This window comes from Oryx dammah, unplaced genomic scaffold, assembly GCF_014754425.2.
Source record: "Oryx dammah isolate SB20612 unplaced genomic scaffold, SCBI_Odam_1.1 HiC_scaffold_29, whole genome shotgun sequence".
In the NCBI taxonomy this organism is placed as follows: domain Eukaryota; kingdom Metazoa; phylum Chordata; class Mammalia; order Artiodactyla; family Bovidae; genus Oryx; species Oryx dammah.
In genome coordinates this window covers 57,758,003-57,775,338 of record NW_024070213.1, presented here as the reverse complement: position 1 = coordinate 57,775,338, position 17,336 = coordinate 57,758,003, and the positions used below count along the sequence as shown (strand labels likewise).

Sequence of the window (17,336 nt, the reverse complement as noted above, 5' to 3'; positions counted from 1 at the left end):
GTATTCACTGAGTACTGATTTTGTTTAACCACAAAAACAGCACAACAAAATCTACTGGGGGCAAAAACATATTTCACTTACAATGCAAGGTAAATTATGATTTTTTAAAATAGGAGTAAAAGTTAAATGGGAGTAGAGGTTGGGAGATTAATTCCTTTGGGGAATATTAAAAATAAACTTGTATACTTTTATACCTGCTCTTATATTTACATTTGTCAATCACCTTCTAATTCATCTAGCAAAAGTAGCCCACCAGAAACAAATGTTAGATCTCAAACACATCTCTTTGCATGGGTCCTCTCCAAAGAATTATTCACTCCCCCAAAAGTATCATGTTCTTCCACACTGAAGTGCTTTAGCAAACTTTTTGTTTTTTTCTTATCTGTAAGAGATTATTTCTTCATTTTATCAATGTGGTGAATCCATTCTTCAACAGTATGCTCATATGTCATCAGGCCTTTTCTACCCTCAGACACAAATTAACACTGTGCCCACACCTAGCACACCAACTGTGTTGAACAGCAGTTTTTGGTTCATGTGATTTTATATCAAGCTATGAGATCCCCTGGGGGCAGAATCTGACTTATTTGCTTTTCTATTCCTAGAACCAAACTAAATTTGTTTAGTAAGTAACTCAACAAATACTCCACTGATTTAAACACTTACTAAAAAAGAAAAAGAAAAAATCAAAGGATGGACCAGACAACTGGACCTTTCCTTTCAAATGAAATGTTGTATGAAATATCACCATGTAAAATAAATAAGTACTTCAAAACTACAAATTTGAACTTCTAGTTATTTACTTACAAAAATATGAGAACTATTTAACAAAAAAACTGAACTCAAGGGTCTCATCAAATCAGTCTTAGATTTCATACATTTCTGTATTTTGTATTGGTAACACATTGAGAAAATTCTTATTCACACTATAAGCAACTGCAAAAATAATGGTTTTTAATAGACAAATATGTAATTTAAGAATATAGTTTAATGACACATTTCTGGAGAAATTTTATACTGAACAAAAAATTAATTTGGCAGTAGAAGTCAATGTACTGGGTGACTGATTTCTAATCTGATGGTATTTAAGACATCTGAGACCAAGCATTCTTTTCTACCATTCTTTATAAATGTTAAAGGTAATTTAATCATGTCTTCTGAAAATCCACAAATCTTCCTCAAGAAAATGTTGAATATACTTTAAAATGTATAGCTGAGTTTGCCTGACTGCATGCTTAATACCCAGGAAGCAGAGACAAAGAGAGAACTGAAGATCCAAAGTTGTTATGCAAAAATTGACTGTCACTTTCTTGGGAGGGGTTTCTGATCTTGGTAAGACTGTGCTTGGATTTAGCCACCACACTGAAATAAAAGATGAAACCTTGGGTGTCCCACTTGAAAATGAGAGCTTTCTGTAGAAAGGCAGGTGAGTCTCAAAAGAGCTACATCTTCAGTAAAAGGTAGACTTAAAAACAAATCTGCTCTCCCACATGAGGACTACAAAGGAGTTTTATCAATTTCAGACTATGAGTAAATACTTGGTAGCATCTGACTCAACCAAGAAACACCTCATGTCACTAACAAGCTAGTTCTGACATGAATACCAGTTGGTATTTTCACTTTCATCAATAAGAAGAGTGAAGCAATGAAGCCTTATATCAAGACTTCACTGTCACCAGTATGAGCAACTTCTTTTCTGAATCAGGCAGTAATTCTTAAGTAATAGAAGAACTTAAGAAATTACTTCTCAAATGGCTCAATTTTTGTGTAATTCACAATGTTAAGAGCTACAGACAGACATAACCCACTTCCAAATTTAATCTGCATTACTAACATTTTCAACATCACTTTAAGTTTAGACCAAGGATCAGCATATATGACCTGTTTTTATATGGCCCTGAGCTAAAAATGGTTTTGGCATCCTTTTGGATTATTTTAAAAAGATTATGCAATGGACCATATATGGCCCACAAAATTTGAAAAAATTTTTACTGGCTGAACCTTTATAGAAAAAGTTTGCCAACCCCTAGTCTAGGCAATCAAGAAAACTAATAAATTAAGCCCTGATCTGAAGTGTTTTCCAATTTCTGTGAGGGTAAATACTCCCTTTGTGGCCAAACCTCAAGCTACTAGTACGATATCACTGAACACCGAGCTGGGTAATATGAATACCATGACATTAGTATTTTTGAGTATTCAGATACAGGGGAAATATCCCCAAAGCGTAGGCAACAGTTAACTGTAGTAGAGTAATTAGGAAATGATGATTTTGGCTATTTATTACCTATGTTTTTAATTTGATTTACTTAATTGTAAGTTTATATAATTTAAGTTTAATAATGGCTATGATTAACAATCAGCTTGCAAAATTTCTGAAAATTTAACAGTCATCTCTCATGAACCAGTCTGAGACACAGACAAAAACCCCTGAAGACAAGCTCATCCTCCCAAAATTAACAGAACACATAAGAAAATAATCTGTGGGTTGATACCATGGCAAGATTAAGTAGATAAAGAAAGAAGCAGAATAAAACCTTCAGAAACTTCAGTAAATATAATTATGTCATAAGCCTATAAAATATTTAAAATTATTTAAAAAACAAAACATGACAAGAAAGCATAAAAAAAAAAGACCAGAGAAATAAACAGAAACTTGCAGACATATATTTTTCTTAGATATGTAAAATGACACAGAGATAAGAATAATAACTCAGGCAATAATCATATATACTAATTATTGAACTTTGCTATCAAAAAGTGATAATCTAGAGTTACTGAGGTATGACCCCAAATTAAGCACCATGTCAAACTGCTATCCATCTTGAAATTTCCCATCTGCCTCTTCCGGGCTCCATTTTCTTTCTGGTGAACAGGTTTTCAAACATTACTCCTCCTTAATGTCAGCACTACCGCCTCTCCAGAACCTCCCAGTTTTCTGCTCTCTCTCCTATTCCCTTGATTGTTACCTTACAAGAAAAAACTAGATAATAAAGGCAGGCAGACTTGTATACAGTGGAAACCAAGCTATGGACATAACCCACAGTCAGGAAAAAAAAAAAAAAAAAAACAGATACATTACCTAATCTGCTTCCATTTCTGGGCATTGCCATGAAGGAACCAAGGCTTCCTCCAATAACGCTATGTGGTCTCCGCAATGGGGGCTTCTTAAAGGACCCTGTGTACTGGTGGAGGAAGGAGTGCATACTGTGCGAGGTTGGAGGCCTGCCATTCTTCACGATAGGCTCTGCAGTTCACAGTATCCAAAAATCATTCCAGTAAGAGCCCAAGATCCAGGACGACATGAGGAGGATTGAGAAAGCAAAAAAGAAAACAAAAGATTATGATAGAGATCATTACATTTAACCTCATTTCCTTGGCTATGCATATAAAGTACTAGAATTAAAATAATTTCTACAAAAAATACTTACAGAAAATACTATTTGGAACTGATCCAGTAACTTAAAGATCCACTTTTAAAAATTTACTTTTTAATTGGAGATTAAGTAAGTGTGTGTTAGTTGCTCAGTTGTGCCCGACTCTTTGCGACCCCATGGACTGCAGCCCACCAGGCTCCTCTGTCCGTGAGATTTTCCAGGCAAGGATACTGGAGTGGGTTGCCATTTCCTTCTCCAGGGGATCTTCCCAATCTAGGAATTGAACCCAGGTCTCCTGCACTGCAGGCAAATTCTTGACCAACTGAGCTACAAAGGAAGCCTCAAATGGAGGATAGTTGCTTTATAATGTTATATTGGTTTCTGCCATACAACATGAGTCAGCCATAAGTGTGTGTGTGTGTGCGTGTATATATATATATATGTCCCCCTTCTCCTCTCTGAGTCCCACCCCTCTATTTTTAATACAATTGAAATTGGTTAGCAATCACAAAGCTACTAGTATAGCCCACAGGTTTCTGATCTGTTTAATACATCTCAAAATTGTTTCCATAATTCTCCTAACATTTACTGATTGCCTCATATATGCCTTATGATTAGGAATGCTGTAGGATATAAAAGCGGAGAAGGCAATGGCACCCCACTCCAGTACTCTTGCCTGGAAAGTCCCGTGGACGGAGGAGCCTGGTAGGCTGCAGTCCATGGGGTCGCTAAAAGTAGGACACGACTGAGTAACTTCACTTTCACTTTTCACTTTCATGCACTGGAGAAGGAAATGGCAACCCACTCCAGTGTCCTTGCCTGGAGAATCCCAGGGATGAGGGAGTCTGGTGGGCTGCTGTCTCTGGGGTCGCACAGAGTTGGACACGACTGAAGCAACTTAGCAGCAGCGGCAGAATATAAAAGACATAATCCTGGCCTGAAATAACTATATCCCTGTTTGCTAGACATTCAAAAAAGTATGTCAAGTTAGTAAATAAAACAGAAGTACTTAAGTACGTATCAATATAGACATTCTGAAATTACCCCCAATTTAGAATTTTTCAATAATTTAAAAAGAAAAAAAAATCACAGACCTATAACCATGCAGAAACATTACAAAAATATAACACTTAAAAAGAGCAGGTGGCTCAGAACCACAGAACAAGACCAAGGCATGGGCTTGGGAAAAATGAGCCAAGAAGGCCACTTGGTCTCTGCCTCTACTAATAATGGCTGTCTGAAGGGAGGGAGAGAGATGGAGGATGGGACAAAACAATCCTCAACGACCCCACAGGCCTAGGTCATCTACTCTGGATAAAACACCAGACTAGAGGTAGGGGTAGGGAAGGCAATGGCACCCCACTCCAGTACTCTTGCCTGGAGAATCCCAGGGATGGGGGAGCCTGGTGGGCTGCCGTCTCTGGGGTCGCACAGAGTCAGACATGACTGAAGCGACTTAGCAGCACCAGCAGCATCAGAGGTAAGGGAAGTGCATTACTAGTAATGCCGAACATCGGTCCAGGCCCATGCCTGGATGTACATTCCCTGACGGTAGCTAGCTGATCAGACTGGGGATCCTAACTTAAGCAGAGCAAAATGCACAATGACCTAATAATGAATGGCAGCAAAAACATATTTCACTTCAGTTCGGTCGCTCAGTCGTGTCCGACTCTCTGTGACCCCATGAATTGCAGCACGCCAGGCCTCCCTGTCCATCACCAACTCCTGGAATTCACTCAGATTCATGTCCATCGAGTCAGTGATGCCATCCAGCCATCTCATCTTCTGTTGTCCCCTTCTTCTCCTGCCCTCAATCCCTCCCAGCATCAGAGTCTTTTCTAATGAGTCAACTCTTCGCATGAGGTGGCCAAAGTACTGGAGTTTCAGCTTTAGCATCATTCCTTCCAAAGAAATCCCAGGGCTGATCTCCTTCAGAATGGACTGGTTGGATCTCCTTGCAGTCCAAGGGGCTCTCAAGAGTCTTCTCCAACAACACAGTTCAAAAGGTCCACTTACTAGTATACAAATGACTATCATTAATAGTTTTTGAAAGCTATGTATGTAGTAAATATATAGGAAACTACAATGGTAGAGGAGGGGAGAAACGGCGAACAGAAAACTAAAAGAGAGCAAAGAATCAAGAATAATTCCTGGATTTTTAGCTTTAAGTGTTTAGATTAAGTGAGGAAAGCTGGAGAAGAGGATGATTTGGAGGGAAGGAAATCAGGATTTGTGGTCTGGTCATATTAAGATTCTTATTAAACATCTATGTGAAGAAGTCAAATAAGCATTTGGAAATGAATGTAAAAATCCAGACAAAAATTCTGACTAGAGAGACAAATTTAGGTGTAGTCAGCATGTACACAGTAGCTGAAGTCATGGGACTAGATGAGGTCAATTACTCAAATATTTCAAGATTATGACAGCAATTAACTAGACAGTTCAGTAGGATAATAATATTCTACATCTTTAAAAGTAGTGGAAATCTTTAAGGCATTATGCTAAATTTATCATATGCATTATAATTTTTCTAAGATTTTTAGAGTATTATCTCCATTTATGTGTACTTACTCATTTGTTTTATTCTAGGGTATGCACGAGAGTCACTTGCCTATATATAATGCAAGAGTGAGAGTATTCTGTTGGTACAAGTGACTGAATAAGAGATCAAAAATTGGTTCAAAGGTAGTTTACTTAGGAAATTTATAAACTATATTCTTCCTCCTCAAGTTAGCATTGCCTCTATATGGTTAGACAAAGACCACTTGTTTCACAAACTGGTTATGTGGCATGTGAGGAGATCATTTTAAAAGTATAGTGTATCTCTTCTCGTTTGTTAAACCATATTCAGATAGACGGTATGTGTTACTGATCTTAGGAGCTTTTTACCCTCTAAGATAAATTCCATTAAGAAAGAGTATGTTGGAACCAGCTATCAAGCTTTGATAGATGACCAAAAAGATACTGAATCTTTGTGAAAACTATCCCATGTTCTTTATACACAGGGAATAAACCATAACAGATTATAATTCAGAGATAGCCTATGCTACCAGCAATCTCTGCAACTGAAGAGGAATCAATGTCTATTATGACACCTTCAAGTATTACTTCAAGTAAATTCGAGAAATTTATAGAGGAAACTGAGTAGTTTCTATTTTTCTCTTCTTTACTAATTTTAATATTACTATTAGAATAAAAGTAAATTTTAATAAACTATTTTACTTCAAAAATTTTTAAAATATTTCACCATTCACTATAAATTAAGCATATTTTAAGACAGTTAATACTAAAGTATTCCAGAAAATATGTCATGAATCAAAAATATTAATTAACTCTCCAAAAAGTATCTACATTTTCTGACTCACACTTTTTTTTTAAAGAAGATATTTTGTCTTGTAGTCAAATTCCTATAAAGAATATGTCCTAGAAACCATCCATGAAGAGTATTCTGTGCCTACTTTACTTCTGAGTATCACTGGCAGATAGCTAGCAATACTCATGGAGCCCAAGAATGAACATACAGGGCTTAATTAATATTAAGAATTCAAGGAGATCAGAGAGATTTAAGGATTTTTCTCCTGGCAAGAGGAGAAGACGACATAATAATATCAGCTTTGAGATTTGATTCAAATCTCAAATGTAAAATATTTCCCTCCTATATGTAAGTAAATTATACCCACATTATTAAATTTTCTACCCAACTCATCTACGTTTCCCCTTCTGTATTATGAGCCAGATAACCTTGAGTAAAGTAACAACACTCTGAAGAAAACAGTATAAACTGAAGCTTGGGTATGATAAATTACTTACCCAGAGTCATGCAACTATTAAGTATATAAATGTATATTCCAAATTCCAATCCGTAACTTTTAACTTAACATCCAGAGTGCTTTTCATTTTATCTTTCCCTCTCTCACAAGGATATTTACATTTCAGCCAGAGGAGGTAAAGAAATTCACGATTCCACCCACTGCCACAAATCTCTAACAGGAAAGTTTCAGGCAGAGGCAAGGAAGGCTTTCCAGAGAATCTGCACGTTATGACACACGGGCAGCCATTCCTGTATGCTCCTTCCTTATTATTATGACATCACTAGGGCTAGTTCAGTTTTGAATATGTAGCCTTATTCTATAATTTCATCAGGATTTTGCATTATAATGCATTCAATTTAACAAATCCTTTTTATTTTAAATTAACATCTGTGTACTAACTACACTATAAAAAGAACTGCCAAACTTGTGGAATATTGTATGCCTATCTTACTATAAGAGCTCTCAATACTATGGATAGATTCTTTGGTCAATATAAAATAAGAAAATAGTATGACTCAGTCATGTGAAAAACCTTGTGGTCTGTGTGGACAGTCAATATGCATACATAATGTTATAAATCTGTGATGAGGTCTCAAACAGAAATTTCACTAACTTTTTTTCCTGGACACACCACGCAGCATGTGGGATCTTAGTTCCCTGACCAGGGATGGAACCCGAGACCTTGGCAGTGAAAGTGCTAAGTCTTAACCACTGGACAGCCAGGGAATTCCCTGGAATTTCACAAACTTACTCTGCACTTCTAAGCTGTATTAATTATAAGAATAACAAAAATATTTAAATGTTAATTTAAAAGTAGGTACTTATCTAGGACATTACAAAGTATTGTTATTCAAGAGCCACTGAAAAATGGAAAGATAAACAGGATATAGAATTCATCAGCGTTAGAGACCAGGTAGAGTAACACTGTTTAAGAATGGAACATTCCAATAAGCAAGCAAAAGTTACTGAACTAGGGAAGGAGGCAAAGAAATAAACAAAAGGAAGCTATTAGGAACTAACCAGGAAAGTAAACGTACGTTGGCTTTATAAAGCAATTCAAGGGAGAAGCATCTCTCCTTCCCACCCCACTCACCCAAATATTTACCATTATCTTTGCTGCTGTTTTCTTCAATAGTCATTTGCTCAGCCAGTTCAGACAATGATTCATCAATAGTCTGGCTTCCTCGAAGCGTGAGGGATAGCCTTCTCTTAAATTTTTTCATCCTATCAACTGAATGTGACTTGAAAAATCCTGAAAGAGAACAGAATGAACACAAGAGTAAAGCTATGAATATCTTACTGATCAAAAACAATGTTTTTCTGGGTTTACTGGGAATCTTCAAAATACGTATAAAGTAAGAATTCTCATGTGCATCAAACATCACAAAATCTAGCCTCTTCCTTAAAATATCCATTCATTTTGATTAATGCCATATGTATATAGCATCATCAGAAGAGCAAGAATTCTAGAAAACTAAAGACTGAGATTTTAAGCATCACAATTAAACTTAGGAGGATTAGAAATTTTCCTAAAATGAACTCTTTAAAAGCCACTTCAGTGAAAATATATTATTATTTTGATGTGTCAGTTCCATCATTATAAATATCAATCATCGTATTAGAATCAGTGACATCTTTAGATACAACCGAGGAGATAAGACAGGTGAAAGCAATGAAGCAGGGAGAGAATAAAGAATGAAGTCTGACAATTTATTAAACAGCACCAGCAGAAATTTTCTTAAGTTCTTATTTGGCCAATATATTGGGGTTCTATTCCCTCACCCCATCCCATCAGTTGTCAGGAGTCTCTTCCTGCTATCATAACAATGCCAAATTTTATAAAGAAAAAAATGAAAGTCTAATTAACAGGTTTCAAAATGCCTACTCCATAAGACTATTTGTACCTTTTAATTCATTTAGCCTTCCTAATTCTAAAGAGTAGACTATACTATCCCAATTTCACAAATAAGCAAATAGGCCCAAAGAAGTTCCTTGACTGAAAACAATGACATAACTGAGATTTAAAACTAAGATTATCATTTACCTTTTCCCCCACATTTTAACATCTCTGAAATCAAGATGTATCACAATTAATGCAATGTCAATTACAATTGACAGCTTTCTCTTTTCTTGGTAGTACATATACCAATGGTACAATTCATAGTGGAGTCTTACATATGATTAAACAAGGTACTGGTTGCCAAAATCAAGTCCTCAATTATTTACCCATAACTTCTTTCCTAATTTACAGTCTTAACTGTTGGAGAAGGAAATGGCAACCCACTCCAGTATTCTTGCCTGGAGAAATCCCATGGACAGAGGAGCCTGGTAGGCTACAAGAGGGTAGCCATAGGGTCACAAGAGTCGGCCACGACTTAGCAATTAAACCAGTTTACCAGATTACCAAGCATATTAAAACCATTAGCCAAACTAAAAGGAAGAATCTTCTAACACTAATATGTTAAAATACCTGTTTAACCATCTAGCTCTGGATATCTATTTTGAATTGGTAAGTATTTTGCTTACTTTTTCATTCCAAGACTTTACTCCAAGTAGCTGAGTGTGCTAAACAAGCTACATAAGGTATTTATAATGAATAATTTTTGTCTGCTCAAAGGCTGGGGGGAGGGTATCAAATACAAATTTGTAAGTAATATTATGTTTTACCAATTCTGTTTTACATTCTTAAAGATAAATTACTGTTGCTGAATATTTTCTACTATCTTCCAGTTGACTAACCCTCTTTTCAGCTGTGTCTAAACTACAGTTAAACTGATCTATTGGGTTCTTAATTTCAGTTACTCTATTTTCAGTCCTTTATTCTTAATTGATTCCTTTCTATAGATTCAAGTTCTCCAGTGAACTTCTTCACCATGCTATTTTCATGACTAGGTTAGTTACAGGACTTTAAAGCTCTTGCTATAGCTCCAAAATTACATAATCTATGAATAATCTGTATAACCTGTTTTGACTGCTGGTTTTCTTCTATTGGTCCTACTGCATGCATAGTAATTTTTTTTTTACAGAATACTACACATTGTATGTGAATGACTACATGAAAATACTTAGGAAAAAATGTAGAAGCTCTGGATGTTTTCTTCTTCTAGAAAGGATTTAATTTTTTTCCACCTGCTCTTCCAGAGTAACAGCAGACCACCTCAGTCCAATTAGGAACACAGCTGGTTTGAGACTGAGTTTCAGATACAGTAAAGACTGGCCTACTTCTGTTTGTTTCCACTCTGACAGTGTGGCCTTTCAAACAACGCCGGCTGCAAATCTAGGACAAAAGTAACAACAAAATCTACTGAAAGCTCCACTCAACTCCCTCAAGTCATACTTTGCTCACCTCTCATACACTGCTCAATTTTATCTTAACCCAAAGAGCTTAAGCGGTGGAAAATATTTCAAGAGGAAACCCAGCACAGAGTCTCTCTCTCTCTCTTGAATCTTTACTCCTGAAGTCTTGACTGACTCAGAAAAGCTCTACAATGCCTTCAAACTATACTTTTTCCCTAGTCTAATAAGGAGTCTTAGTGGTGGTTTAGTTGCTAATTCCTGTCCAACTCTTGCGACCCTATGAACTATAGTCTGCCAGGCTCCTCTGTCCGTGGGATTCTCCAGGCAAGAATACTGGAGTGGGTTGCCATTTCCTTCTCCAGGGAATCTTCCCAACCCAGGAATTGAACCAGGGTCTCCTACATTGCAGGCAGATTCTTTGCCAACTGAGCAATGAGGGAAGCCCTTGATAAGGAGCCTTCAGTTCAGTTCAGTCGCTCGGTCGTGTCTGACTCTTTGCGACCCCATGAATCGCAGCACGCCAGGCCTCCCTGTCCATCACCATCTCCCAGAGTTCACTCAAACCCACGCCCATCGAGTTGGTGATGCCATCCAGCCATCTCATCCTCTGTTGTCCTCTTCTCCTCCTGCCCCCAATCCCTCCCAGCATCAGTCTTTTCCAATGAGTCAATTCTTCGCATGAGGTGGCCAAAGTACTGGAGTTTCAGCTTTAGCATCATTCCTTCCAAACACCACTCAGGACCAATCTCCTTTAGAATGGACTGGTTGGATCTCCTCGCAGTCCAAGAGACTCTCAAGAATCTTCTCCAACACCGCAGTTCAAAAGCATCAATTCTTCGGTGCTCAGCTTTCTTTACAGTCCAACTCTCGCATCCATACATGACCACTGGAAAAACCATAGCCTTGACTAGACGGACCTTTGTTGGCAAAGTAATGTCTCTGCTTTTAAATATGCTATCTAGGTTGGTCATAACTTTTCTTCCAAGGAGCCTTGGTTTGATACTAATTCCTTTCATCACAGACAGAAATGGAAGTTCAGATACGGATTAGATGGAAGTAATATATATTATAAAAAACAAGGTGAATTTATAGGAGGCAGTCAGTAAACTTAAAGATTGATTCTAATTAAGAAATCTGTAACTATAGAGCTGTCCTAAATGTTAGATTCTTTACTTTTCAAAGTCAGTCTTCATTTAGCTCTACCCTGAGGGTCAGTAATCCATGCTATTTGTTTAGAAAACAATAGTATTCAAGGTGAATTGAGCTATTGCCAATCTCATCTACCCTTTAGTTTCTTTAGGAATTCACACCCTTCCTTTCTAAAGCTCCAGAATCACCCTGTGCAATAATGGGCTAATTCTGCAAGTTTGGGGGGGGGGGGGGCGTCAAACTCTGCACATTCCAAAGAAGGATCACCCAAGACTAGCTCCTGGAAGATAACCTGTGACTCCTGCAATATCCTGCCTGATAAATTTCTTTGTATACCTGAAATCTTGGGCCACACCCAATAATTTATATTAACAATGTAAATTATGGTAAATCCCTATCTTTGCATGCCTGTCAGTTTGACCTCTGGGGAGAGAAAGAATAAGGGAAGCTGGAGACTGAGTAAAGACAGCCATGTAGGTACTTCCACGCTTATGTAATTGACCCCTAAAAGTACCTCTGCACACCAAGATTCAGGTAAGCTTCCCTGGTTAGCACCACTCTGACACGTTGTCACACAAGACAATGGGAAGAATGAAGCACTGTCATGCAACTCCACTAGGAGAGAATAACTGAAATTCACACCTCGTTTCTCTTGGACTCTGCCCTACACACCCTTTCCCCTTTGCTGACTTTAATCTTAAGTATTTTTTCCCTCTAATAAACATAATCATACACTTAACAGCTTTTTAAAAATCTCTATGCCCTTTTGCAAATTATCAAGCATGAGAGTATCCTAGGAACCCTCAACACATACTCCTTCAAGAAATCTGCATATCCAAACAAAAAGCCCAAAGAGCTACTCACTCACAATTACCAACTTTTTGACTCCAATTTTCTCAAACACAGTCACATGGTTGCTAAGTCGCTAAGTCACTTCAGTCATGTCTGACTCTGCGCGACCCCATAGACGGCAGCCCACCAGGCTCCCCCATCCCTGGGATTCTCCAGGCAAGAACACTGGAGTGGGTTGCCATTCCCTTCTCCAGTGAATGAAAGTGAAAAGTGAAAGTGAAGTCACTCAGTCGTGTCTGACTCTTAGTGACCCCATGGACTACAGCCTACCAGGCTCCTCCACCCATGGGATTTTCCAGGCAAGAGTACCGGAGTGGGGTGCCATCGCCTTCTCCAGTCACATGGTTACTAATGTCTAATTATACAAACATTACCACTTGAGAATCTTACACACCATTTCTGAAAATTTGCTGACCATGTACCTGCCTCTTATTTTAGATGACAATAAAGATTTTTTAAAAAAATTATAACAGATGTGTTATTATGGAATTAATTCACATAACACAGAAACAACCCATTCTGACCATCTGAAAAGTAGACAATCCAAACTCCCTTGTACTATAAGTAAAAAATACACACTGGATTTTAAAGACTTAGTAGTTTAAAAGAATGTGAAAAAAATTATATGCATAATGATTTTTTAAAATTCTAGATATATTTAGTTAAATAAAATGTATATCAAAAACTAATTCTACTAACTGAATATGCCTGCAAAATACTTTAAAAATCCAGTATGGTGCTTGCATTGTATTTCTCTTGGGATACTGCCAATATAGAGCTTTAAGTAAATTTTGGTAGTTTTAAGTGGGAACCAAAAAGGGGGATGGAGGAAAATCACATAAGCCTTAACTTTTTCTTCATACGATGCTTTTTGAACAAAATAGTAAGAGAAACTCTATGTGTTTATAACAGAATAGTAGGCATTTCCATCAAGAGGGGAGAAAATTCTAGTCTATAGAAGAACTTTATATGTATTTCCTCATCTGTCAGGATTAAGAAAGACATTTCTAATTCACATTAGTAAGAGAAAAGACACTTCATAATAAAACACATCACAACCTCAAAAAGTCCTATTTTTATCTTCCATGCTGTAACCGTAACCTTTTAATTAAGTCACAATGATCAGTAAACACGGATGTTAAAGAATTTCATCAACACTGCCTAGATCATTATTAAAGAAAAAATACTCCCAAATTAAAGATTTACCAACATTTCTAATTATCTGAGTTGTGCATACCAACCTTTTTTCCCATTAGCCTGATGACAAAAATACATACAATGCCACAAAAAAACACTTTTTGTGAAGTAAAAATTACTATTTACATTAACTACTATATTATAATAAAGCAGGGCTAAATTACTGATTTCTTAAAACCAAAACTCTCAAGAAATGGGATAAAATATTTTTTCTGTTTTGGCAAAAATTTTTATTTGGAACTGTGAGGATCTTTCAGTTCAGTTCAGTCGCTCAGTCGTGTCCAACTCTTTGCAACCCCATGAATCGCAGCACACCAGGCCTCCCTGTCCATCACCAACTCCTGGAGTTCACTTAAACTCATGTCCATCGAGTCAGTGATGCCATCCAGCCATCTCATCTTCTGTCATCCCCTTCTCCCCCTGCCCCCAATCCCTCCCAGCATCAGGGTCTTTTCCAAGTATTGGAGTTTCAGCTTTAGCATCATTACACCATCACTTTTATGAAGATTAAGATATGGTAAGAATGTGATTTAGAGTGAATGCTTAAATATTTAGTTTTATATTTAATTCATGCCACTGAAAAAACTATTTTTACCTTAGAAGTAAATGTGCTGTGATTTAAAATAAACCCTAAATAAAAACTCTGCAACTGTTTGGTTTTAATATTTTTAAGACCCATCTAGAGAGAGAACAATTATTTTCAAATTGTTATTGAAATTATTATTACTGTTATTGAACAAGTATTTTCAAAATCAAATTTCAGCCTAAGTATTACTGTTACTCTTTAGAGGGCTCTTTCCTGACCCCATCTATTCCTTTCTTTTTTTCACTCACAGCACTTAACACAAATATACAAATACATAAATACATTTATATTCCATTCAAATATATGTGTGCATGTATAATCCAAAACAACTTTTATGCCTTTCTAGCTGTCAAAAAGATCTCCAGTTTTTTGCCATAGCTAGATCAAATTTTTAAAGGTAAATAAACAAGTGGACAGGGACAGGGAAGCCTGGTGTGCTGCAGTCCATTGGGTCACAAAGAGTTGGACACGACTGAGGGACTGAACTGAAATAACTGGGACCTGATTAACTTAAAAGCTTTTGCACAGCAAAGGAAACTATAAGCAGGGTGAAAAGACAACCCTCAGAATGGGAGAAAATAATAGTAAATGAAACAATGGATAAAGGATTAATTTCCCAAATATACAAGTAACTTATACAACTCAGTATGAGAAAAACAACCCAATCAGAAAGTGGGAAAAAGACCTTAACAGACATTTCTCCAAAGAAGAGAACAAATACATAAAAAGATGCTCAATATCGCTCATTATTAGAGAAATGCAAATCAAAACTACAATGAGATAACACCTCACACCAGTCAGAATGGCCATTATCAAAAAGTCTACAAACAATAAACGTTGGAGAGGGTGCGAAGAAAAGGGAACCCTCTTGCACTGTTGGTGGGGATGTAACTTGATACAACCACTATGGAAGATAGTATGGAGATTCCTTAAAAAACTAGGAATAAAACCACCATATGACCCAGCAATCCCACTTCTAGGCATACACCCTGAGGAAACCAAGACTGAAGAAGACACATACCCCAATGTTCATTGCAGCACTATCTACAATAGCTAGAACATGGAAGCAACCCAGGTGTCCACTGACAGCCAAATGCATGAAGAAACTGTGGTACACATACACAATGGAATATTACTCAGCCATAAAAAGGAACACATCTGAATCAGTTCTGATGAGGTGGATAAAGCTAGAGCCTATTACACAGAGTGAAGTCAGTCAGAAAGAGAAAGAGAAATAACCTATACTAATGCATAAATACAGAATCTAGAAAGATGGTACCAAAGAATTTACTTGCAGGGCAGCAGTGGAGAAACAGACATAGAGAACAGACTTATGGACATGGAGAGAAGGGAGGAGAGGGTGAGATGTATGGAGAGAGTAACATGGAAACTTATATTACCGTATGTAGAATAGACAGTCAATGGGAATTTGCTGTATGTCTCAGGGAACTCAAACAGGGGCTCTCTATCAACCTAGAGGGGTAGGATGGGGAAGAAAATGGAAGGGAGGTTCAAGAAGGAGAGGACATATGTATACCTATGACTGATTCATGTTGAGGTTTGACAGAAAACAACAAAATTCTATAAAGTAATTATCCTTTAATTAAAAATCAATTAAAAAAATTTAAAGGTAAAAGGGCAATAAATGATACTCAGAATGACTTCATATAAACTGTGCCTCTTTCCCTTCCTCCGCCAAATACACACAAGCAGCTGAAAATGTTGAAAAATCACTTTCCAACTACAAGTGCTTAAAATATGTAATGTGTTGGCTTACTTTATCACTGGAGTCTAAATTTGATCTGGGATTGCCTGCTGTACAATGAAGAAAACTCTTCAGGTTATTTTTTTCTTTTAAATCCTGAAAATGTAACTACAGGCATACCTTCTTTCATTGCACTCTGTTTCACTGCACAACAGATAACGTGGTTTTTTTTTTTTTTTTTTTTTTTACATTAATGGAAGGTTTGCAGCAACCTGCAAGTCTATTGGTACCATTTTCCAATGGAATTTGCTCACTTTGTGTCTCTGTGTCCCATTTTAGTAATTTTCACAATATTTCAAACTTTTTCATTGTTAGTATATTTGCTGTAGTGACCTGTGATCAGTGATTTTTGATGTATTATTGTAATTGTTTAGTTAGTTCAGTCGCTCAGTCATGTCCGACTCTTTGCAACCCCATGAACTGCAGCACGCCAGGCCTCCCTGTCCATCACCATCTCCTGGAGTTCACTCAGACTCACGTCCATTGAGTCGATGCCATTCAGCCATCTCATCCTCTGTTGTTCCCTTCTCCTCCTGCCCCCAATCCCTCCCAGCATCAGTCTTTTCCAATGAGTCAACTCTTAGCATGAGGTGGCCCAAGTACTGGAGTTTCAGCTTCAAAGAATGCCCAGGACCGATCTCCTTTAGAATGGACTGGTTGGATCTCCTCGCAGCCCAAGGGACTCTCAAGAGTCTTCTCCAACACCATAGTTCAAAAGCATCAATTCTTCAGTGCTCAGCTTTCTTCACAGTCCAACTCTCTCATCCATACATGACTACTGGAAAAACCATATCCTTGACTAGACGTACCTCTGTTGGCAAAGTAATGTCTCTGCTGATATATATATATATATATATGTCTTTAAAATGTATGAATTTTTGCCTAACTGAAAAATTTATGGCATTTTGATTTCTTCTTCAACTTAGTATGAATGGAATGCTAGATTTCTAATTAAAAAAAAATATGCAACAAGCAACAAAGATTTACTGTACAGCACAGGGAACTATAGTCAATGTCTTATAATAACCTATAATGAAAAATAATCTCAAAAATAATATATGTGTATAACTGAAATCACCTTGCTGTACACTTGAAATATTGTAAGTCAACTATACTTCCGTAAACATACATAGTAAGAAGAAAAAAAAAAAGGAAATCAAAACAGCCTTACTTCTGATATGGAGAAAGTTTTAGTAGGCTGGATGGAAGATCAAGCCAGCCACATTCCCTTAAGCTAAAGCCTAGATCACAGCAAGGCCCTGCTGCTGCTGCTGCTGCTGCTGCAAAGTTGCTGCAGTCGTGTC

General features: G+C 37.1%; 1 protein-coding gene across 1 annotated transcript in view; it reads right to left on the bottom strand.

Annotated features, from left to right (window-relative positions):
* CDK17 (cyclin dependent kinase 17) overlaps positions 1-17,336 on the bottom strand; it is a 107,048-nt gene that overhangs the window by 33,183 nt on the left and 56,529 nt on the right. Inside the window, exons 2-3 of the mRNA XM_040232779.1 lie at positions 8,292-8,438; positions 3,080-3,244 (exon numbers count right to left, since the gene is read on the bottom strand). Of these exons, the coding sequence (XP_040088713.1) occupies positions 3,080-3,244; positions 8,292-8,409 (283 nt within the window). The 5' untranslated portion in view covers positions 8,410-8,438. The remainder of the gene's footprint in view (positions 1-3,079; positions 3,245-8,291; positions 8,439-17,336) is intronic.